Source organism: Ammodytes marinus (genome assembly GCF_949987685.1).
Source record: "Ammodytes marinus genome assembly, chromosome: 4".
In the NCBI taxonomy this organism is placed as follows: Eukaryota; Metazoa; Chordata; class Actinopteri; order Uranoscopiformes; family Ammodytidae; genus Ammodytes; species Ammodytes marinus.
The window spans coordinates 14996855-15022292 of record NC_137233.1 but is presented as its reverse complement, the minus strand read 5'-3'; the positions used below and the strand labels follow the sequence as shown (position 1 = coordinate 15022292).

Genomic DNA, 25438 nt, shown 5'->3' with positions numbered 1-25438 from the left:
GTTCAGTTGCAGTGTTTGTGAGCAAATATATACAAGTACTTCAACTACATTCAAACCTGAATGCCTGTGAAGTCAACTCATCTACCCCGGAAGATGAGTAAACCTGCAGCTGCAACTCACAGGGCCAACTGACATAAGAAGCAATGCATTTTAAACATGAGAGGCATTTTTACTGAATCATATTTCAACCTGTCCCCTGAAAAACAAAGAGATTTAAAAAGTGTCCAGCGGCAAAAAATGCAATCCTTTCAGCCTACTGGGGTTTGTGTTACAATTTAATTTTGACTCAGACTGTAGAATCAGATCATTGTTTGAGAAGACGGCAGAAGCCAGAAGCAAGAAGAGGAGAGCAGACAGGGACATTGAGTGGAGGAGATTAGGACAAGGGACGGGAAAGAATAAACATTGGGGGAGGCTTTTGACAAAAAGTAATTCAGCTTATGCCACTACCATTTTTAGGGTGAGGGGAACGTTGAACATTTCAGTTTCAAATGTTATTTTACAGATATTTATTTACCTATTCGGAAAGTGGCTGTATGAAAGCTATTTTTACACTTTATTAGTTACGCCAAATGTGAATTTTATAGCTGTGAAATTCATGCGCCACAAACTGTATTTTTTCCATTGAAGTAGATAACACACACACACACACACACACACACACACACACACACACACACACACACACACACACACACACACACACACACACACACACACACACACACACACACACACACACACACACACACACACACACACACACACACACACACACATTTTTACCCTTTTCCAAACTATACAAGCAGAGCATTTAAATGGCAAATGTGTTGCTAATTTAGAAATTAGGCTAAAACAACTAAATCCAGAGCACTGAGAAAAGATTCCCTGCCCACTTAATATCAGTAACTGAGTTGACAGACCCTATGTGTATTTTCTCAACATGAATTAAAACCAATCACCCCAAGCAGTATTTTAAAGGGTTGAAGAAGAGGAATTATTATTTTTTGCACGCATACGCACGCCAGTCTGCACATACACACAGACAATACACAAACCCTTTGCCTCTTCTTTAATTGTGTGGCAGGGAATATGCGGGACTTAACAACCATTACACGGTTTGGAAAACACTGTGGTGAGCGCAGTTTAAGATTTTCTTATCTACAGACTGAATAAAGCCAAAGTTTTCACTATTATCCCTGTATAAATAATGGATCTACATAGATCTTTTCGCCGGCTGTCTTGTATTTAGTAAAAAAAAAAATATATAATAAAAAAAAAAAATCTTCACCTGCATAATGAAACATATTAACTTGTTGCACAATTTAAGTTAAGCTTTGTATTCTATAATGACTCCCCATTACTTCATACTGCGATCGTTTACCTTTGAAATGCTTTCTTCTTTTATTTATTTTTTTCCCCCCCAAACTCCTTCTCTCCCTCCATCTTCCCCCCGCCCGCCCCTCTCTCTTTCCCCCCCGCTTGCTGCTCATTTTTAAATCTATGAATTTCTGAACATCATTTTCTTGATTTTTCCACGCCCCAGGGAGACATTCTCATTCCAGCCCTTCTCTTTTTTTCACCTCATTTCCTCCCTCCTGAGTGAATCTCCCAGACAGGATGTGAGGTGACAGCGTGGCCTGTGGAGGTTAGGGTGGGGAGGTTAGTGTGTGTGTGTGTGTGTGTGTGTGTGTGTGTGTGTGTGTGTGTGTGTGTGTGTGTGTGTGTGTGTGTGTGTGTGTGTGTGTGTGTGTGTGTGTGTGTGTGTGTGTGTGTGTGTGTGTGTGTGTCAAGGAAGGTGGAGTGTGTGAACGTGGGGGTATAGTACAGCCTCTCTCTCTTACAGAAAACGAGGATGGAAGGTCGGTGCCATTTCAAATCCAATCCTACATATGACCGCGGGAGACGTACGGGAAAGCCTCCGTCCATTTTAGAACTGGAGCTGTAGCATTGTCCGTGCCTTTGAGAGGCTTCTGCTCCTTGTCGTTTATGTGCCTCTTTCCGTGGAACCTCATGGTCTGAAAATATATACACTTCTAGCCCTTAACAAGGCTTCAGCTGTGTTCAAAAATGTCAATGCTCTTGCTTTGAGTGACCATATATGGCCAGAAACAGAGGGAGGTAAAGTGGACAACAGTCCCTCAATCCCCATCCCCTAAATGAGTTTTTGTTCAGATGAAATTCATATTTACCTTGCATGTAGTCAAGCCACACTGATGAAACTGTTAACACATCTTAAACGAAAGCTCAGTGTCGGGCAGTGTATCCCTACATGAATGTATATATTTTCTAATTTACATAGTCTTTATGTTGAAGCAACAAATGCATAAATAAATAAAGGGTACTGTTTGACTGATATGTCTAAAAAGGCAATTTACAGCCTCAACAGTTGAATGTGTGTAGCTTGCGCACCATACAATAAAGATGATCACAGTGATTACAAGGAATCACTTTTTGTGTGTAGTTGATTGTGCAGCAGTGGGTTTACATGTGGGTGGAGATGATGAGAATGCCCAAACTGATTAAAAGGAGTGCCTCACCGCCAGTAGGGAATAAAGGAGCAAATGTAGCTTTAGAAAGCAAATAATACTTTTTTTAAGACTATTTTTGCGGGCATTTACATGCGTTATTACATAATACAGAGGTAAAGAGTGGAAATCGAAAAGAGAGGGAGGGATACACACAGTAAAGGGCTAGAATTGAACCTTTGCCGCTGTGAGAAGGACTTGGCCATTATAGTCCGGAGTCAGGTAATTTGGGAATTATCTCCCTCAACAGACAATTCTGTTATTTTAAGTGTGAAGAGGATTTGAACAAAACATTGATTGACAGACTACTAAACATGTAATAATATTTAGATTTTAAAATCCACATTTTCAGGATCAGCACGAATGTTATACTTTACTTTATCAATGGCTTTTAAAAATGTAAAATAGATTGTACTATATACTTTTCTCATTTCCTCTCCACATCACTCATTTCCTGCCTCTTCATTTCTAAGGGGTTAGAGGTTCCCTAATCTGAGAGCAAAACAAATGTCTAAGTAATAAATGTACAGAGGTAATAATGACATCCCGAAATGCAGGACATTGAACTGATAACCTTTGAAATAACCCTCCCTCTCATGCAGCGACCAAACTGTCTTTCTTAATGAACGCCTCCCAATATTAAACAGATCAAAACCCTTTAGTGCTGGGAGAAAAAAATATAACGATTATCTAATTTGATTTTTTGTCCATGACAAAATATAATCAGCTAAAGTGATCAGTTTAAAAGAAGAATGCTACTGCTTTCTACAAGAGTTTAAAATGCTTAATTATATAGATGATTATTATACTGTTGACAAAAAATATTCCTGACATTTGGGTTAAATATGATCTCACAGAAAACAGACAAATGCCCATTGTAGAATATCGCATGGCATACAGTATGTCCGCAAACATTAGTTGATATGACGTTAGCAGAAGATTAAGTCTTGAAAAAATTAAGATTATATTTTCAGAAGCATAAGAAAATAAAAGTGCACCAAATCAGAGCTAAAAAAATTGACCGAGAGAGGTACTGTCTTTTTAATGAACACCCACTTAAGGCATACTACGTAAGATCCAGCGAACGCTTGGCGGACGTTTGTTTGTGATTATAGTAACCACGCCAATAGTTGATGCTCAGAGCGAGTGCCCGGCGCAGCCTGTATCGTCAATCTGCAACGTTCTGGGCGGCAGTTAGTAAAAACATAGACAGCTGCTGTCTCTGAGCCAGGCATTTTAAATCGGCGTTAGCGGAGCCACTGCTGTGTGTAAACACCGGAGTTTTTTCCAGCGCGCACACACACGACGGGCAGGTAGAGGATGGTGAGTAGATATTAGCTGATTTTGACAAAAAGTTTTCTAGATTAGATTCCCTAGTATGCCTTTCACTGTGTGTGTGTGTGTGTGTGTGTGTGTGTGTGTGTGTGTGTGTGTGTGTGTGTGTGTGTCTGAGTGCGTGTGTGTGTGTGAGTGAGTGAGTGTGCACATCTGTGCACTTAGGTGTACAGTGCGTGATTGTACACAGGTGTTGTAATATGTAGAGCATCCTCCTCTTACCTCCAGGGCTTTCCTCTTACTGTTGAGCAGCTTGGAGATGTCCCGTGCCACTCGGTCCACCAAGTCCTTGGGGTTGTTTCTCTTGATTTCAAACTGGCTCTTCTTCTCATTATAAATCTGTAGATGGAGAACACAGAGAATCAAAGATCAGGTTAGCGGAGCCATTAGTTTAATTAAGAAGATCCCAGAGGAGCTGATTGCTTATTCTCAAGGTAGCACACAAGATGGTAAACATTTACTGTAGAGCAGGCAGTATACAGCCTGCCATTATACCCTTAAGTCTCAGCACTGTAGCAGAATGAAACACAAAGCAGAGTGCTAGACTACTGCAGTCGGGCAGTCAGGATCAAATAAATGCAAACTCCAGCAGATCCTCGCTGCTGGCTGAACAACTTGTATCGCCACAATGTTAACTCCTTTGGAACTAAACAGCAGATAAAAATAACGAGTAGCCTTATTTACAGGCTGGGAAACAACATATTTGTGACTTTATCCAAAGAGTTACTGAAGGCTATCCTTAACCCTGCAACATATAAAAGAGCAGTGATATGTCAGGCAATCTTATGGGGTAATTACAATAAACTCATGTAAGACCCACTTAAAAGAAACAGACTTTGCGAACTACAAAGAAAAAGAGAAGAGAAATGTTTTTTGGATGACACAAGGGACAGTGATGTTTGGAAAGGAAGGGCATCCAGAGGCAAAATGACAGATACTTGGACCGCCGACAGAGGAAGGTACTTGGGAGATTAGTCTGCTCCCCCTGGAAGAATCGTGAAAGGCTGACTCAGCGGTCTGGGCTGTCTATATGATCTGCCGTGCAACAACAGAGCAACACCCAAGGGATTACCACTTATCCTGCTGCCCTAAGACACTGCTAGACCCACTTTCAACACATGAAAACCTTTTTGTATCGTTTTTCCAAAGAAAGCCCAGGAGAAGCCTGTTGAGGTTGCATATTTTAAAGCGTTTAAAGGGTCTTTTTAAATCCTTAATGTTGAGGCTGAACTGCTGCATTTACTCATGTTGTGTAGTTGATTGCCCTTAGTTGAGGTCCTATGAACTCACTTCTTCAACCAATAATTTACTCAACTGATTTCCCTCAGTTTATACTGAACCGTGATGATGCAATACAATGCGGTGCATTTCACTAAGAATGCCCACAATTTAAATGACACAGATGTAGTTTAAGGTGAAGTGAGCAATATATCTATGTTAATATACGTGTTAAATCGCTCTATATTCATACAGTGATCACCTATATAATGTGCGCGCTTCATAAAACAGGTCTCTCAGTCACTTGAAATAGGTACAATGGTCAAACTTATCAAACACAGTTTTTTGTATGTTTGTTTATTTTGTTTAACAACGTTAAGCTTTTAATTAGTGTGCATGACTATTTTTGTATTATTGTTCAGTGACACATGTTGACAACCAATACCATCACCACACAAAACCCACATCATAGAATATCCTCAGAAACATGGGATGATGTCACTCAGACAAGCTTTATCCTACAAGAATTCAAACCTGACACAGATGTAAACCTGAGTGGTCAAAAGACCTTTGCTTTTGGGTCTGTTATTATGCACTATAAAATATAGTTATAGAGGGGGAAAACACCTGCAAACAGGCGGAGCACAGCCTGTATATTTTGCTAAACAAACTGGAGGTGAAAATGTACAGCAATGCCGCAGCCTGTCAGTCCCTTGCAGGACCACTGCTATCTGTGGGCTGATCAGTGGCTCTGTAAACAATGAGCATACACGTCAATCAAACAGCACATCACCCAATTCTGAATCCTCATGATTGAATAATCATAAAGAAAACATTCTAATATTTAATATATTTTAAAATGCCAAAGAAGGGTTATCTTGCTATGTAATTAAATGTTCTTTATGTGGGATTGGTGTTTTGATGTGCAGCCATTAGAAACGGAAAACACTGGTGTCCATATGATCCGTTGTTGTCAAGCTGAAGGCTGGGCACCATGCCAGAGGCAGCTTCCTTCCATTGGCCCAATGAGCAGCAAAGCTGGCCCCAGTAGATCGGACCATGCCAGCCAAGCACTCTGACGAGATTGCCTGGAGTCTCATTTTGGCCACCCTCTAAGGGATCTGCTTAGTTTTAAAAAAACACTTTAAACTACTTCACAAAGGAACATGTGAAGTTGAAACCTGCTCCATCATGAACAGAAATATCTATATATTACTAAATGTATACAGTATGATGTGTGAAAAACAGGTGGTCTATTAGTTTTGTTTCTCGTCCTGAAAAAGTCATTAGTCTGCAATACAACAGCCCATGCAAGAACAAGCACACATAAAGGAATTAGTCATTTCCTCCTCAGTCCTCACACCAATAATCACGTTTAGTATTTACACACATGAACTTCCCCACACATTTGAGCACACACACTTCCCCAGGCACCCCCCCCCCCCCCAACACACACACACACACACACACACACACACACACACACACACTATTTCAGAAGGGCTTTTTGTCAAGGTGGAAAAAGCCATTAATGGAATCTCATTAAACCATAAAACAAGAGTGAAGTTTTCTCCGCTCCATTGACAGACTACAAACCCCTGACTCTCTTAAGAAATGCATTTTTCAAGTTGATTTTAAAAACCATGTCAAATTTGTTTTTAAATCAATATTCATTCCCTTAATGTGTGGTAGTGCTCTTTGGATCTGCCTCTCTAAGGAAGATTCATTGCAGTCTCTTGGACCTTACAGGCAGAGCCCTCTCTACTCTGAGCTTGGAATCAAAAGACAAAAGACAAAAACCAAGATCAATAAGACTCATATTGCATGCATTTATTCCCAAATTTGTTTGTATCCGTTAAATCACATAGTACGGTCTACTTTTTGAAAGCCCTTTTCAGAATATTTCAGGAAAAAAAGGTGCTGGGTGAGAAAGCTCCTATGAAACTTTCATTTCTTGTCCTGCACTCTCCCTCTATATTTAGGGATTTAAAATGTTTCCAATGTAATGCATAATTGTGCAGTCTCGGCTGCTACAATCATCAAACAGCCTCATTGGAAATACACTGCTTAATTACCTCCTCAAAGCATAAAGCAAGCAAACCATTGAGAAATTAAGTCAACCACTGTCATTGTGGTCCAAAATATATGGTAATTAGCGGTTGCAACACACGCTCAGTTCGTAAATGCATACCCAGGTGGCAAATAAAAGCAAAACAACTATTAAACTGATTCATACAATATCAATAGTGGGTCCAGGCAACAACAACCACAGACAATATCTCATCCACCCATTGACATGTATGGATTCTGTTACAAATAACCTTGTATATACAGTGGACAGCAAGTAAAACCAGACATGTCTGGAGTGGACAATAATTAATTATTACAATTTATCATAAACATATTACTTTGTGGCTAACTTTGCAAACTGTGATATTGTGGTTGATTTCTGAATTTAAAAAAAGTTAAATTTGAAAAAAAATGCATTGGCTATGGATGGATTATAATCTTGAATGTGAACATTTCAGATACACTAAAACAACACAAGGAGGCTAATATTACAAAATATTGTAACATAATGGATATCAAGACTTCAAGCTGACATAGTTATTGTGACAATGATTTTGTCTATTCTGTAGTCTGCCCTACAGCACATTTACATAAGTCTAACAGATGATAGATCAGTTTCATATACCTGGATGGTGCATGCTCCCTTAGCGTTAATGGGCATAACACCGGTGTACTGCCTCCGCCCACACAGTATGTTCTCCTCTCCAGTGACCTATGACTATTGAATATGATGTATTGCCAACATAAACAGCACGGCTATCAGTTTCTCTGCCATTTTGTGTCTGGACACTACGGATGTTTGCCTGAGGAAATTCTATTTTAGTCTTTTTATCACCTTACATGGACTAATAAAAACACAAAGAGAGACAAATAAAGATAGATAGCACTGTAGGGGGCACATCTCTCTTCTGACAGGTTGGCCATTAAAAGCTGCTGCAACAGGCAGATGATGGTCCATGTCTTTTCTGAGAGAAGATTTAGCTGTTATGCCAACCGAACAGCTTCTGCAGCCCAGAAAGAGGCAGCCAGCCAACGAGCATTAGGTGGGTGCTGCAGACTGACAGCACGTGGTAATGCTGGCCACGATAGGCCTGAGGAGCTTCAAATCCCCTTTAGCTAGAGGTTGGAGATGAGTGACCATCATCGCTGAAGGGCCATAAGCACATCAGCCCGCCTGAAATTATATTTGGAGGGCTTTAGCGCTTGACTCACCCACAGGTAATGGGGCAGGTACTGGGGAAAAAACCAAACACTGTAACCAGCAACATTTCTGATAATCACATGCAGTGTTTGAGCTGAAGTGAACCACTTGAAGGTACTTGTAAAAATAAAATTAAAATAAACAGCAGGACAATAGAGCTTGGTAAAATAACTTTACAAAACATAGAGATTTGCTTATTGTTAATATAAAGGTTAAAAAAACTAAAATTATATACATCAGAGCAAATTTGGCATGAACAGATTATTTAGTTATTCAAAAAGGTAATTTTCTGTTGTAGCTGCACAAGCTGGAGCAAAGCTTAGGTGCTTTAGGTGCTGTCAGGTGGTTAATCTAGATAAATGCTTTTAAATTTTATTTGAAATGTTGCTTTTAAATTCTAAATAATAATAACAAAAAACAAAAGCTGTACCTTAGATATATAAGAGTTAAAGTACCATATTTTCCCCTGAAATGTATTACAGTAGAAGTATAAAGCAGCATAAAATGGAAATACTCAAGTAAAGTATGAATACTTAAAAACCGCAAGTGTTAGTCACTCTTCTTTACCGCTCAACATAGTACCGTCTTTGCAGTGTAAAGCATACAGACCACACATTAGCACGTTAGCTATTCAAATGGGAACAAACACCCGCTAATTTATTAATTTATTTACTTGAAAGGGTGTCGATAATTTATGTTTTTCTCACTGAAGACTAAAGGCATGATTAAGTCCCATTTCCATTATACAGACATGTCAGCTTAAAGCAGCATTTTGAACTAATACAAAAATAATAATTGATGTGACTGTTCTGGTGTGCACATCTATTTTTTTGTAAAGAGGAATGATAATTCATGGATTGTCTGGAGGCTTTGACGCCTGCACAGCTTTCTGTGTAGGCCTGCCATTCTCAAAGGAAAAGAGGAGAGGTGGCTCTGCAGAATGCCACTAACGGCCAATCCAACCTTCTGCTTCTAACGCTCACACAGGATACAACAGAACTTACTGTGCCAACTGCCGCCAATATGCTTTCTCTGGCAGTCAGGACTTTCAAGTACACACCGAAAATCACACACACACACACACACACACACACACACACACACAAATGTACATATGCACATGCACGCCCTCTGTGCAGCCCAGACATGTCACACATACTCATGTTCTCATCATTAGGCCATGATGACTGGTTCCACCACTCCAAGCTCCAAGTGTCAGTGTAAACACACAGATGGGAAGACAGAGGGTGGTGGGACTAAAAAAAATGACAGTTAAAAAGTGGCATGAAGAGGTCTACTGTTTTGCAAGTCAATCCCTGTCAACTTCAGTAGCATTGTAAAAAAAAAAAATTTAAAAACACAACTTTCAAAACCAACTTATCGCACACACGTTTGATTTTTTTCCAAATGTTCCTCCTGTCATCAGCACAGCAGAGGAAGTCAAAACAGAAAAAAAAGATAACAAATGAAAAGAAATTCTGACACTTTGTTTGGAGACTGATTTGTTGGCTTTTCCACTATGGTCGCTGGTTGCAATGATGTTTTTTTAGTAGTGTTGATGTTATTGTGCCTTGGTCAGGACTGCTTATCTCTCTGTGAAGTCAGCCACAATAGGCCGTGCAGCACGGAGGTTGACAGAGACAGATGCCACATCATTAAGGAATATTAGTGGAGCAGACACGGCTTCCACAGGCCCCAGGATGAGTTCAATAAGAGAGAACACATAGGAAGCAGCAGTCCCTCAAAGGAGCTCGATAACACACAACAGACCAGAAGCCTCCCATAGTTTAATAGGACTGGAAGGAAAGCCTCCAGAGGGAGTCCAGTCAGACGCATTGACTGTAACCGTGAAGCTAGTGTCAAGAGAGCAGCTCTGTCCGACCCAATGAGACAAAAGGGGGAAAAGAGACAAATGAGTATGTCAGCAATGGACAATTTACAGCTAATCTGCCACCTGCTTTGATTGGCTGACTGTCGGTGTTGGCACTGCATCATACCAACAGAAGAGTGCAGTCCACAAATGTATATCAATACAATTTGATACTATGTCAGCCAGAAACGCACATTTTTAAAACCTGTTTGCATTTTGCAGTTTTCGAAATAACTAGATTTATATTTGGTGAGAATAACAAAACATTGTTGTCTGTAACATGATCAGAGGGATTGTCAACTGGTGATACAAACAGGTCTGAACAAAAGGAAAATATAATTTACACACACACACAACCCCAAACAAGCACCCTTCAGAAACAGGACTCTAATACTCAGCCTCTACTAATGCTGAAATAGAATATTCACCTGTACAGTCTCATTCAAATGTGCCCCCGATTAGCAGTTGTCCAACTATAGCTTAGCAACCATAACTTGGCACGGCAAGTCTGTCATGCTGTGGATTTCCAGCCACGCTAAAAGGATGGGGCCCTGCTTCCTGCGGTAGTAATCTAGTGTAGAACCTGCTCTTATCTTTTCCCAAACCATTATTAAAATATATAATTGATAACAATACAATTCTTCTGGTCCCCTAACTAGATAATGAACAGGGGAGGATTCTGACTTTTTGTCGGGGAAATGCATCTTCAGCCTATTAGTAAAATATCACCTAAAGTATGTAGCCATAAAGTGATGAGTGATGGTCACCAGCTGTAAAATGACAGCGTTCTACAAGCTTTGAAATCTAAGGCTTATCAGGACACATTTTGCACATATCTACTGTTGTTAAAAAATGTCTAAACCAAATTCTAATAAGAAAGTCAGTCCAGCTCTGTGTGTCAGCTCTCGCACCCTGTGTTGACACAGGCTGCAGCGCTGACAGACTGAGCATCCGGGCACTCATCACAGGAAACAAAGGACGGGCTAAATATTTACATACACCCCTCTGGGAGAGTTTGAGATTAGAGAGAGAGAAAGAAACAGAAAGATGACATGATGGAGGGAGGGAGTGGGGGGGGGGGGGGGTTGCTTCTGTAACATTATCAGAGGGATTGTCAGCTGGTGATACAAACAGGTCTGAACAAAAGAAAAACACAATTTACGAGCACTCAACCACACACAACACGTGAACAAACACCCCACAGAGACGGGACTTTGAATACACTCAGCCTCTTCTAATCTCCCCGCTGAAATAGCACATTCACCTGCAGCTACTACTGTACAGTCTCTCATTCAAATGCAATCAGTGCATTTTAAACTAGCCGTCTTCCCCTGCTTCACTGCATCTCACCAACATCCTAAGTGATGCGATTAACATCTTCATCCGACGCTCACTCGTGTCACATTATACAAGATCTTCTAGAGGCTGTTGAAAGTGCTTGTAGTTCTAGTTTTAGTGATTGCCGTGCATGGCTTGGGATTCAAATCACACAGAGCCATAACGGATTCATCATCGCGGTCCAGCTTAACTGACCGTGAGGCAATCAAGATCCTTGGGAAAACTGACCTTGAAACACTGTGTCTTACAGGATATAATTGATCCATTTCAGCTCTGAAAAATGAAGACGGACAGTTACAGCCTGCCAGTATAGGACAGAGTGAGCGGGGATATTCACCCTGCCAAGGCACAGACGGTGCAAACCAACAGGCAAACAAGACCAGCTGGACAGATGGAGCCCACGGCAATCTCTGAACTGCCCAGCTTTTTCTATCTATTCATTAATTAGCCCTGTCAGCAGAACCAAAGGGTCATGCAGAAGTGGTGTGCCATCGCAGGATTCAACGGGACTTGCTCTGTGATAACCAGCCAGGCCAGTTGGCAACTATTAAGAAAGAGGGATTCATAGTTAGTAACTTGTTGGAGCCGGGAAGGACAGAGGGAAATGTGGGCCAGCCCCCAGCCCCCCTCTCTCTTTTCCTCTCCTCCCTTCCATCCTCAGTCAGGGTATTTGTCTTTTAGACAGAGATAAACGGCAGCATTTTTATTAACTTGCTCATGGACGGGGATTGTCGTCTCCCCCCCACTAGGTTTTCTCAAACAGAAAGCCGCAAAAAAAATATCCTCCCTATAATTCTTCCCGCAACCATTTCTCTTATTTTCTTGACTTTCCTCGACGCCCTCCCTATTCCCACCCCCTATAATAATACTTAATGTAGCTCTTAAACTGCCTGCATATTGTCACATTCATATCTGAGGCTGTGGCTGCTATATATTAGAAATACAATCATCAAAATTCCATCCCCCATCCCGTGGCATTAAGTCACAGCAGTCGCTAAACAACATGTGATTAGTGTGCGTCTATATGTGTGTGAGGATTTCTGTGTGCATGTACATGACCTCCTGAGGCAAGTCTGCTCCTTGGTTCTGTAGCGAAATGACTTCTAATTTGTGAAACTGTGGCACATTATGTTTTAGTATGTGCGTGAATTTGAGTTTTCACGCTTGTATTGCTGCGTGGCAGTGTGTGAGTGTATTGGAGTGGGCCGTGGAGGTCCTCCTGCTGAGGAGACAGAGCCCCAGGGGCTTTCTCTCTCTCTCTCTTTCTCTCTGTAGCGTCTCCTCCACTTCCTCCTCATTTGACTAATTACTGCGCCACTTCCACGCCACTGATGAAGCCTGGCACCTGTCCATCAGTCTGACTGTGAGCTTGGCACATTTCAGTCTATTGATACAAACGGCTAACACGGTCTCATCCTGTGCTCTCTCCTAATCATTTCAAATTGCATGCAAAGAATATGTTCAAACCGGAACTATAGCCTCTCTCTTTCAAAAGCATGTTGTACCTCCACTTGATTATTAGCCTACAGCCAAGACAGTGTTTTCCAGTTCATTATGTTTTCAAATAATCAATGTCCAATTGCATTATTTTTGGTTTGCGGCTCCCTGCTTGCTCTCCTAATGTTGATCCCAGGTCATCCGTGCCAGAGAGTATAGGCACCGCTGCTCTTTCACGCCATCTGTCCGTCCTCTTCTGCAGCTAATATCCTCTAACACTGCATATATACTGCTGATCCATCTCTGCCTTTAGCAATTTGGTGTAAAACCTAAACTATTTATCTGGTCTTTTTATGTATTTAAAAAAGATCTACGCCTTCTCTGTTAACTCTGCAAATAAGACAAGTGGTCTTAAATCTACGCTGCCATGTTCTCTCTTGTAAAACATCAGTGAATATGAAATGTATAATGAGGTGAGAGTAAGCACGCCGCAGAGCCGGAGACAGTCCGACATGGAGCAGCTATGATTTGGAAAACAGACGTCATAGAGCTATTAGAGCATGCAGAGGTCAATGAGGTATTATAATATCATTCAAATGGGTGAAAATTGTATGCTTAGGATGCAAAGCAGAGGACTACAGCGCTCATTATCCACACAGATTTATTAAACGCAACTCAACACTGGAAAAAAATCCCCATCGTAACCCCCCGTCAATCCAGATTAATTTGTTGTAGATTAATTTTCATGATTCTAAATTACATTCAGCAGATGCTTCTGTTGAAGGCAAGTTGCGTTGGTGCAAGTATGTGGAGCAATTTGAGGTGTTCAGTGTCTCAAAGACACTTCAACATGTGGCCAGGAAGAACTTGCGAATTGGACCACCACCCTTACATTGTAGTACATTTGTTTAGCCTATACCCTCATCGTTCTTTTAAATTTTATTTAAACGGGATTTAAGCACAATATATCACTTGGCAAGTTGAGTTTTATGTCTGGCTCTGCAGGCCCGGCACATACCTGACTGACAGTCGCTATGACAGCCATTTTGTTCTGGCCCACTTATCTCCGTCTTACCACAGGCAGAACACAGCAGAGAGGGATGAATCCAAAGACAATTTCCAACTCACAGCGCAGATTACATTTCAAACCTCCCAGACTGAATATTTAACCCTCTTGCCTTTTCGATAAGCGATAGGGGGATTTTCACTGACTCAGGAACTCAATTTAACCTTCCCTCTGAGAAGTGAGGCTGCCCAATACGGCCTATAGGCTGGCCCTCGGTGATGACCGAGCTCCTTGCTCCATCCTCCCCACCTGTCTAACGCTAACAGTGGCCGTCTGCTAGGCCTGATAGAGAGCAGCTCCATGTTAAGTCATTACACACAGAGCACAGCCTAATTACATACAGACACTCCCCCATGTCACCTGCCAACAGGGTCAGTGCTCTTAGAAGTGACGGCATTAAGGGAACAGCTACACAAACCCTGGCTGAGAGATAAGGGACAGAGGGGACGTTGTCAGGGTGCCTAGTATGCCTTTGTGTGGGTGGGGGTGCGCCCTCAACAAGCGTCCATATCTACCCCTGCTGTGAGGCGTCGGCCCCCATCTTTGTTCTCTTCCTCCAAAATGTCTGCAGCATGACTCGCAGCCCTAACAGGTTTCTCCAGTGACACACTAAACTGGTCAAGCTCTCAGCGGAAGGAAGATGGTTCTCCATATTGAACATCACAGGGACGCTTTTACAGCATGCCAATTCCCTGCCAAACTGGCTGTTTCCATGGAAACCTAGCACCTAATGACCGATAACTGCGAACGACCTGGGAAAAAGAAAAAAGAAAGAGAGAGAGAGAGAGTTGAGAGTGAGAGAGAAAGAGAAAGGCACTGACAGAGAGCGATGGAGAGAGAAAGACGCAGATCTTGTGGAACAAAAGAAGCAATTTAGTATCGGAGGACAGCGTGAAGCCTGATTATGTCGTCAGTGTAAATGATCATTAATTTCCCTCTGTCCAGCTGGGCCAGATTAATGCCTAGCTATTCTGCACTACAGAACAAGAGCCAAGGCTTAACCATTTCACTGGGCACCGCCGCAACAGCCATGGCCTTAGCAAAATGCAGAGCTTGGACCACACCAACACCCATAAACAGAGAGAAAAAGAAAAAAAGAAATCAACAATCAAATATAAAAACCATTAAATAATTTTAATGTCCGGTTTTGCCAAATGATCCTTCCCAATACATTTTTAAACACCTAAAAATACTTTTATTTGCAGGTCTATAGCCAGGATATGTACTTAACTCCTGTAGCAGCTGGACTCATACAATATAATCAATACAACAACAAAAAATAAACTAAATGCATTTTTGTTTATGTCCCTCTGTGTCTTATATTTCTCCATCCTGTGGACAAAATAACGGTAACAACAGACAATAAAATACAATCCAACACAACACGCAACACAAACTACTTGAGAACACATCTAAGATCATATCCAATGGGCAGGGGCACTAGTTCATCCAGTTTGATATATCTGCAGGCCTGTAGACACAACTTGAATGCAAACGTTTTATAGAGTTAAGTGACCATTAAATTTAACGACAAGTTTATTTTGCACTTCTTGTGACAAAATCAATAGAATATCTAAAGTCAGTTTCTTTCTAAAATGTAGTGTTAACAAAATGTCTATATAGGCTTTAACTAATAACATATACATTATTTAAGACTATGTCATTTAGAGTGCATACATATTGGTTGGTCAAAATATTTAAGCCTGGTTTTAAGAGGCTTTAGTCTTTAAAGTACAGGCTAATGCTTCCTCTGAAGGTATTATTTGACACAATAGGAAGGTTGTGAGCAGAATATGTCTGATCCTCACTCCACACACACTCAGTCAGGTCAGAGGTAAACTGCCCTGTGTGATCACAATTCCGGCGTGGCATGGGGCAAGCACACGACAGGTTGTGCTTTGATGTTTCTCTGCGGAGCTCAATCGCCGCTTTCCACATGCTGTTTGGCTGATGTAAGCCCCCAATTTCACTCCTCTTTGCATGCTGATCTGATTTTTCATAAAGCAAGCAATTATACATCCATTAAAACCTGCAAATTCAAAAAAACGGGATCAACAAAAATGACACATGGATCAGGTTCATTACGGAAAACATCCACAACCTCTGCCAGACAAAACGCATTCAAAATTCATGGTTGACTGGCAACCAATTAAAAACCCAACAACGTTTTAGGTCTTTATCACCTGAGGACAACACAGTGGCTGGAAAGGAAGGTGACATCGAAAAAAGGGTCGCAACACCTTCAATATTGATTTAACTGATTCACAAAATGGGACCTCCAATTAATACACCGCAAAAGCTGAAGAACAACAATTTAAACAAACACAAAATTAATCTTGCTACCTACATTATACACTATACTTACTTAAACTTTTTTTTATCTTGCTGCTATGTTGCTGTAACAATGAATATTTCCAATAAAGGAATATATTGTCTTACACAGACTCATGAAATACAATAGTTTTAAACTCATTACACAGGAAAAGCAGCTTTAATGTGGATAGTTTTGACATTCTTCGCATTATTTACTGCAATATACATTTGTGTTTCTCTAACTGACAGTAACATGATAACAAAAGATATTACATTTGCTCTTAAAAGTGGGCAAAATAAACTAATCCAGTGAGTTAACTTATATTCTTTATCAGTCTTCTAAGCTTATACGGAATAAAACTATGAATAGAAAATCTAATGTCATAAACAGTAACACCAATCAGAGTACAGAGTGAATAATTGATACATTTTAGAGTGTTTTGGTACTAGCTTTAGTACTATCTCCTGATGATACTAACTGATGATATTAACTCGGCGTCATTGTAAAAGAGGGTCACCCCTCAATTGATCTTTCGAGGTTAAATAAAGGAAAATGAAAATCGAACATTAGATTCCTCCACTAATAAGACAGGTTCAACTGATTGTAACTGATCACAGTGTGTGCATGCGTACTTATGTTGGGTTTATGAAGTGTGTAATTGAGCTTTCTGTGCCCTAACATTTAATGGACAGTGATGATCTCCTCCTTCCAGCGACTACCTTACAGTCCTCATGTCACATACATGCTGTTGTATTTAGTCAAGCTGCCTCCCTTTTTCCTCTTCCCACTACTCTTGCTATAGCCTGGTCCAACCAGACCATCGTACTTCATTTTATTTGTACAGAAGGTCTGGAAGTGCTCTATTGGCAAACGTTCACTCACTTGGAGGCGGGTGTCTGTTGAAGTTTAAAACTATTGGATCTGCCCAGTGCCACTCTGGATTAGCCAACCAATCGCATCACGTTTGGTCGTCACATGTGTCATGAGCCGGCTTTTGACGGTGCGTTCCAGTTAGACAGGGAACTCGGAAATTTCCGACTTCACTACATATTGTAGCCTATGAATCTACCGGTACCTGGCAACAGTAACTTGTTAGAGCCTAACGTTTAGTTATTTGGACGAGAACGGTTTTAGGCGTCCATACTTTCGCGAGCAGATGCACTGGAACACAGACAGGTCGGAACTCGGAACTACCAAGTCGGAAATCTCCTTCTTCCGAGTATAAAGGAACGCAGCATTCAACTGAAACTGGAGCGCGACTTTGACGTCATCGTTCTCAGCCACTCGCTCTGTTTGCTGATTGGACGGCTGTAGATTCTCCGGAGAATCTGGGAAATGCGCTGTACACCCAGACTGACTACTGAAGGGAAAATGAAATTTGGCCGGAAGTAGGCGGGCGGGCGGAGCCAGGCTACTCTTGCTACACTTTTGGCATAATAAATAAACCTTAATGAGGCCTAACTTTAGCTTTACTTAGTTGATAGTGTCAATCAATTTCCATCACCTTCCACACTTACATGCATAGGAATAGTGGCTTATAAAAAACAGACGTGTGGAATGAAAATGATTTGAAAAACAAACTGTGCACTGAAGACGACCAAAGTAAAGGTTATGTTGGAGGTTTTGTAAAACAAATAGTTAAAATAAATAGGATTGATCATTTAATAAAGTTCTGCCCATTATCCAGTGAAAATGAGTAAATATGACAAAAGTGTTGAGTGTTTACCAATCAGGGGCAACAGAAAAAATATGATTCCTGAAGTCTTTGTTAGTAACAGATATTTAAAATATCAAGCTTTTGTTTTCCTTTGTTAACAGCACCAACAAAACTAATTGTAATAAACACTGCCTTCCATATACTTCCTAACAGAGACAAAATTGTGTTGAGAGACCGTTTAGAGAAACAATTTCACAGCGTCAGAGAGATGGCTTCCATCCCTCAAAGTTGTATGGTATAAAGGAAGAAAACATAAAAAAAAATAGCTGTCAATCAGTCCTGAAACATACACAGTGTGTGCTACAATAAATGTTTGGTTTTTTGCTCTTGAAAAGCTCTACAAACACACCAATAAAACAGAGATCAATGCAGGGTCTTGCTTACCATCACACACACACACACACACACACACACACACACACACACACACACACACACACACACGCACACACACACACAGACAGACAGCTTCCTAACGGCTGCTTTCTACTTGTATAAAGAAAAAAAGAAGAAAAGAAAAAAACATTCCACACAACCTCTCGGATTCAAGGCTGAGACTGTGAGTGATGAGCATGTGGATCTCTATCTCTGTCACGTCTGGGGAGTCTTTTATTTCACAATAAGACACTGCTGTAACATTCAATTTATCAAAACATTTGTCACAAATTCAACGATTGCTTCTCGGGAGAATTTAAAAGGCTCCCTAAGTTGTCCCAATGTCAAAGTAATATACAGGTTGCCAAAGAATCCCCATAGTCCCTGACGTGGAAGATAATCAATGTAATTTACATGAAACAACAGTGCTAGAAAAACGTACTTAAACCTTCTGGGAAAAACAATTTTGAATTTACAACCAAAATTCACATCATATTTTGAAAATGAGGGTCAGCAAACAAAAATAAAAAAATCCCTGTAACAGATCATTTATCATAGTCGTGAATAAGATATCAACGCATTAAGCGTGATAGTAAGAAAGAAGATTGGACATTGAGATAGAAACGACAACAGTAGGCTATATTCAATTCTATATGCTACATCTAACCCTTGCAGCATGGCATAGAACTATCGGGACATAGTGATGAAAAATTTCCCTGCTGCATCATTTATGTCTCATATGTACGCTCAAGTGTTTGCGTGTATCAGAAATGACTGGAGGCAGACGGACTGTTAGCACCCCTGACTGATGGCTTGAAAGAATGATCCTCTCTTAAGAGCCAGGGAGTTCATGCTTTAGTGCGTACATTTGCAAGGCTATACAGCACAAAAGGAAAATGCTTGATAAAATATATTTCAAGCAGTAAGTTTCAATTTCCACTTGACAGTGAATCTGTCCCATTGGTTTCTTATGACAAAAAAAATGCTCCTATGCCATTGCATATTTTCTTGCCAAATATTAGATAATTTCCCCCCGCACTGCAGGATAATGGAAAGCAGAATATGGTCATTGAAACACAATGAGGCCTGGAGGTAACATCAACCAGCTGCATGTTTCAGTTGCTCTCCAGTTCCAGGATAATTTGCACTCAATAATTTGATTTCAATTGCTTCTCAGCTACTACATTCACACACAATCAAGAGAAAAATAACCGTAAAGTATCTTTGTATTTGAGCATATTGCTATATGAACATACATGTTTCATCAATTGTTAATTTAAGATATCTGGGATTAAATGGGGTTCTTTACCACTGCATTAACGCTAATGCAACCATGCTGAAATCCCTTTACTTTACTATACTTTTACACAAAAACATACTTTGTTTCATCGCTTTAAGAACAGACACCAGGGTGACTTAACAATATTCACCCATCTGTGACACATTAAGAGCTATATTTATTGTCAGTGACTAAAGCCACTGTTAACAGCGCTGTTCATTGGCTAGACTGAAATACTGAAGCTGAAAGTAATCAAAAGTATTTATTAAAAAAAAAAAAAAAAAAAGACAATTTCATTAAATAGTTTTTCCTGAGCTAATATCAGGAAGTGCTGTGTGTTTTAATGCACTTTTACTGGGTTCAAGGCATGTGGTAACTTTTTTTGGTAACAGGTGCATGGGATTTTAAAATTATTCTTACAATATTTCTTTATTATTTTATTATTACTCTTTTTTGGATTGTTGAGTTGTTATGGGTTGAAAGAAACACAGTTCTCAACATCATGCTAAATAACAAGTAAAAACTGTCTGATGACTGAATGATGAATTATTTTGGCATCTAAACAGCGAGCGCTATATTAAAGTAGGTCGTATGCAGAGCAGGAGAAGTGCACAGTTGACACCAACCTTGGCTATCAATTAACATAGTATGGTTGAGTCACACAGAGAGCTGTGACTAAAAACTACTAGTTTGAGTGCAGCAGTAGAGACTCAGACTACGTTAGGCAGTATCTTAATGGCATAAGAACCGTAGAACAGTAAGTGCAGTGTAGACATGGCTATAAAAGATTTAAAAAAAGAATAGATGTCGTCCAGCCTACAAAGTCAGTGTGCATGCTGTATGTCTCTGTGTCATGAGCTCATGTCCACTGGTCGTGTTGGTGGAGCTGAGGTGCTGAGAGCACACCCAGAAGAAGGCTTAGTCCACACATTTAACAGTGAATGTAACATTACCTTCTCTAGAGGCCAAGTAGGGTTTAAATCATTGGCAGATGAGACAGTCCCCAATCCCCAATGCATACAAACATAGTCCTGAGACACCTTCAATGCCAAAATCTCTTCACAAGTACAACACACACTGGCGAGCAAAAAAGAGATTTCACTGTACACTGTATGTTTAAATCCTTATGATATGGCAATGAATCAATCTTTTTACATGAGCACAAACATACACCTCAGTTCCACACACACACACATACACATACACACACACAAACACACGCGCCTCGCTACGCTACACTCGTGTTTCCTTACAGCCGTATTACATTAGGCGGCTCAATCAGACCTGGACTACTTATCCTCCTCATTTGACGCTAAATCCTTACCAAATACAAACAGCTTTATCCCTTTTCCCGCTCTACAGACCAGTAATGTCAACTCTATCTGGAGCAGCTACAAACAGACTCGCACACAATGTACAAATGCACCTAGATCAGTTTAGCTGAGTGCAACTGAATAATTCATAAGAGAAAAGGAAATTTTACGACGAGCCTTCATTATGGGCAGAGATAAATGTTTGTTTCAGTGTATTTGCTACAAGGACTACAGGACATGCCTTAACTAAAATGCCACCCTATAAGCAATGACCCATTTCCATTGGCATGCAGGAATACATTACACAAGACATCACACTGAAGTTAACTCTGAAAGGCTATACGGAACTGCAGGAGTAAAAACAGCACATTACATGAGCCCTCAAAAGTGAATGCCTATTGACGTATAGCAAATGCTGACACAAGCGTCATACTTTACAATGATGACAGTGCAAACCCCCTTTGCGTGACTGTGTTTGTTAGGTCATTAGATCATTCAGATATCAGAATGATCTTTACATTTTGAATGATGGTTGGTAATTGACCATTAAAGCCAAATTATTCATTCATTTTACATTGTACTTGTACTCAAAAATTATGATAGAGACATTGTGTTGTCACTTGGCTGAATAAGCTAGGCCACTTTCTTATGTTCCAGTTGTCGGCAGCCTTAGTCTTTATACAGTAATAACAGATAATGGACCATTTAGTGACCATATTGCTCTCCAATTGTGAGCCTTAAGTGTGCAGTGGGCAGGTTGATATTATAAATGAGCTTTTAGGAAATAACACATTTTTCTGATGACTCAAAATGGATGAATGACATTGCGTTGTAAGCTGATTCTTACAAAATGTTCTCCATTTTCCACGGTTAGTATTTTGTGTAAATCCTTACATTTTTTAATCGGACATGGTTTTGCAGTGGTCATGTTTGGATTCAACCAGTATGCAAAAGAAGAGTGGCGTCATAATGAGTGATATCCATGCAGTGAAACCAAGCAGTTTAATTTGGATCCTCAAGTAGGTTGACAGAATGGCAGGTCCTCATCACATCATTCTAATCAACAAGTAAAAACCATACAAACCGATTTTTTTTAAAGCATCTCTGCAGTAAGAGAGTTATATTAAAGTAGGCCTATATGGCATACACAGAGAGAGAAGTCTACAGTTGATCTCACCTTAGACTTGACTAGCAACTCACACAGAGGCTGAAGTGCTGCTAATTTGAGTGCAGCAATAAAAGAGACACATGCCTTTTAAGACAACAGTTGACCGTATCTTAACGGCCTAAGAATCATAGCACAGCAAGTGCAGTGTAGATATGGTTAAATGACACACACACACACACACACACACACACACACACACACACACACACACAATGTACAAATGCAGCTATATCAGTTGAGGTGAGTGCAAATGAATAATTCATATGAGGGAAATTTACAACAAGCCTTCCGTATGGGAAGAGGCAGTTGTCAAAACAGCTCATCTCAACATCTCAACTCAAGGTCCACTTATAATAAGCTTTCCACCACATCACACATACACAGTTTACATCAGCTCAACTTTTTTCCCCCCAGGATGAAAAACAGTCTTCATCAGCAGGTGGAGATTGCTATTTTAAGCACATTCAGAAATTCTCATTTATGTTTGCCTAAAAGTTAAACTTGAACTAAAAAATTGAGCCGATGAAGGTTGAAATATTTTGGACAGAATTGCACGCTGTGGATCATCAGGCCATGGTAGAACTTTATACACATATAAAAATGTACTTCATGCATTTGTCAGCGCTACAGCAAAAGTCCACTGAATGTGGTTCCAGCCATTTCAAGAATTTAAAGAAGTGGCAAATTAAGTTGAAAGTTCTGTAACACAAGGAAGTAAGTGAATCATGAGTTAAGACTGCATTGTCAACTGCTGTGTACTAGGTCAAGAATGAATTGGCGACCTCAATTTCTCTTAATTCAGCCTGTGCTTGTAGCGCCACCTTCAGGCCAGCCAGAGTTATGTTACTCCATTTCATCCATTGTGTTTTCTTTTGTGTAGCTGCCTGGATTCAAAAGCACAAATGACACACTATGTTGGCAAGCATGTGAAGAAGTCTAACCTATTCCAGACATGATAAAGACATCTCTTGACATGTAGGGGAAGGTGGGGTGATTTGTGCAACTTTTTACTCAAAGTGATTTTAAAGTGAGGCCTTGACAGTTATGTCTCCAACTCAAATATGTACATATAGTTCAGGATGTTGTGCATCCCTGGCAATAAAAACTTTGGATCTGGAATAAACTGTTTAAGAAATATAGCTTTCGGAAAAAAAGTTGGGTGATTTGTGCGTCATTGTGTCACAATGACAAAGTCACCATCATCATCTTTCTGGCCATCTGAACTCTCATCAGTGGTGTCGTTAAGTGGAATTGAGATGTCACTCTCTTCTGAGCTACTGTAGACAATCACTTTCTTTTGGTGACCAGCGTATACAGCCATGCCACTGGCACAACTCTCAGAAATGTACTTTGCACTAGTTGCTCCGTGCTTGTGGAACCAACTGCCACCTGACAAATGTGATTCCCCCTACATTTCTGCCTTTAAATCAAGGCTCAAAACCCATATGTACACCCTGGTGTTTCCTCCCCATTAACTATCTTACAACTGCACTACTATCTGTGTTTATGTGGATGTATGGGCTTTACGTCTTTTATTTTGGTTATTGTTATTGTACCTTCATTGTTTACCTACTGAATGCACTATGTACAGCACTTTGGACAGTGCAAACTGTCATAAATGTGCTTTTATAAATACATTTTACTTACTTACTTACTTATAACTCACCCAGGCCCTTGCGCACAAATCACCCCATCGCCAGAATTTTGGATAATAGGCATGATGCAGCAATTTAGGGTTGACATTGTGCTAACTATATAGACTCAAAGTGTAGCATACCAAAGCACTAAAACATGTGTCAAATGTTTTCAAACGTGTCTATAATTGTTCAGACACAATAATCAAAAAACCTTGATCATGGAAATTTTACTTTGAAAGGCAAAACACAGTTTTTTGAGCTTAAACGTGCTTATATCTTATTCCTTGTGTCTCCCTTCTTTACAGGATGAGTCAAATGGACGGCTCTTCTTAAATATGTGGTCACATTTCCAATTTCTTCCACGGTTTTCTAGAAACAAGGGGTTTTGCAACTTCCAAAATGCACAAATCACCCCACCTTCCCCTATATGTAAAAAAAAGAAAAAAGGGTAGTCATAAAAATTAAGTGAGATTTAGTTTAAAGATCATAGAGTTTTTCCACTTGTGTCATGAGCTATGAGCGCCCCTGTGCGAATTTACTCACACAGAATAATGTACATACACATAAAGTGATGCCATGGCATACAATATGTGGGTCTATTTGAATTAACAGTGGTCCTATACAATGTTAAATTTAACTAACTCATGAAGTGTATGCCAAAAACGCACGAGAGAGAGAGAGAGAGAGTTCCTACTAAAGCACTTACAGCAAAGAGGGTATGTGTGTGGGTGCAGGTGACACAGTAGGATGAGGTAAGGCCTCAGTGGATTACTGAATAACCTCTAGAGGAGACAATAAGAGGCCGTCAGGGGGAGGAGAGGGGAGAGGCCAGATTAATGAAATATGAATGTGTTTACTGAACAGCTGTCATGGCAGCCTACGGCGTCACCTACACTGCAGCGGCCCCAGCCATCTTCACACACAGCTTTAAATCAGCATAGAACACAATCACCCACTGAAATGATCATCATCACACTCTTCGTCGCCATTTCCAATCGTCGCCCGTTCATCTACATTATCGTTTCATCGTGCAAGAGAATAACGCCGCTGCAGGAAATTGAAGTTGGCCAGATCAATAAATACAATATAAAATTAAATTAGCTGCCAAGATGAGGTGAAAATGTGAAAATGAGTGTTTGGAGGCAAAGGGAGAGGCAGCGCTCTCCAGTCAAAACAATCAAAAAAACTGATTTTGGACACACGAGCAAACAGAATTGTGAGGCCACTGCTTCCTGTCATGGATTTAAAGGCCAGTTAAAAGAGGTGAGGCACGTATACTTTGATGTCCGTACCCTTGGGCGTGAGGCTGTGTGTGTATAGTCATTTCTGCAGTGTCTAATCAAGGAGAAAGGGAGCCCGGCGTTTGCAAGAGGGCTGTAATGGAAAAACAATTGACCTGCTTTAATAAGAATAAACATGAAACATGCACTTTGCCCCCCACTTTCACAGGGAGATAGAACACCTTCACCTGCAACGACACGCATCGTAACCACCTGCAAAGCCATCTGAATGCATCTCAGCTCTCTTTTGAAGTTGTATCTTCTCTCAGTGAAGGATGGCGATTCGGTGCAA

The 25438-nt window shown here is 40.4% G+C and overlaps 1 protein-coding gene across 1 annotated transcript in view; it reads right to left on the bottom strand.

The window, feature by feature from the left end:
* The window catches only part of cacna2d2a (calcium channel, voltage-dependent, alpha 2/delta subunit 2a), a gene marked incomplete at its 5' end in the record, with an annotated part of 142254 nt that overhangs the window by 100605 nt on the left and 16211 nt on the right, over positions 1-25438 (bottom strand). Inside the window, one exon of the mRNA XM_080025334.1 lies at positions 4086-4202. Within this exon, the coding sequence (XP_079881460.1) occupies positions 4086-4202 (117 nt within the window). The remainder of the gene's footprint in view (positions 1-4085; positions 4203-25438) is intronic.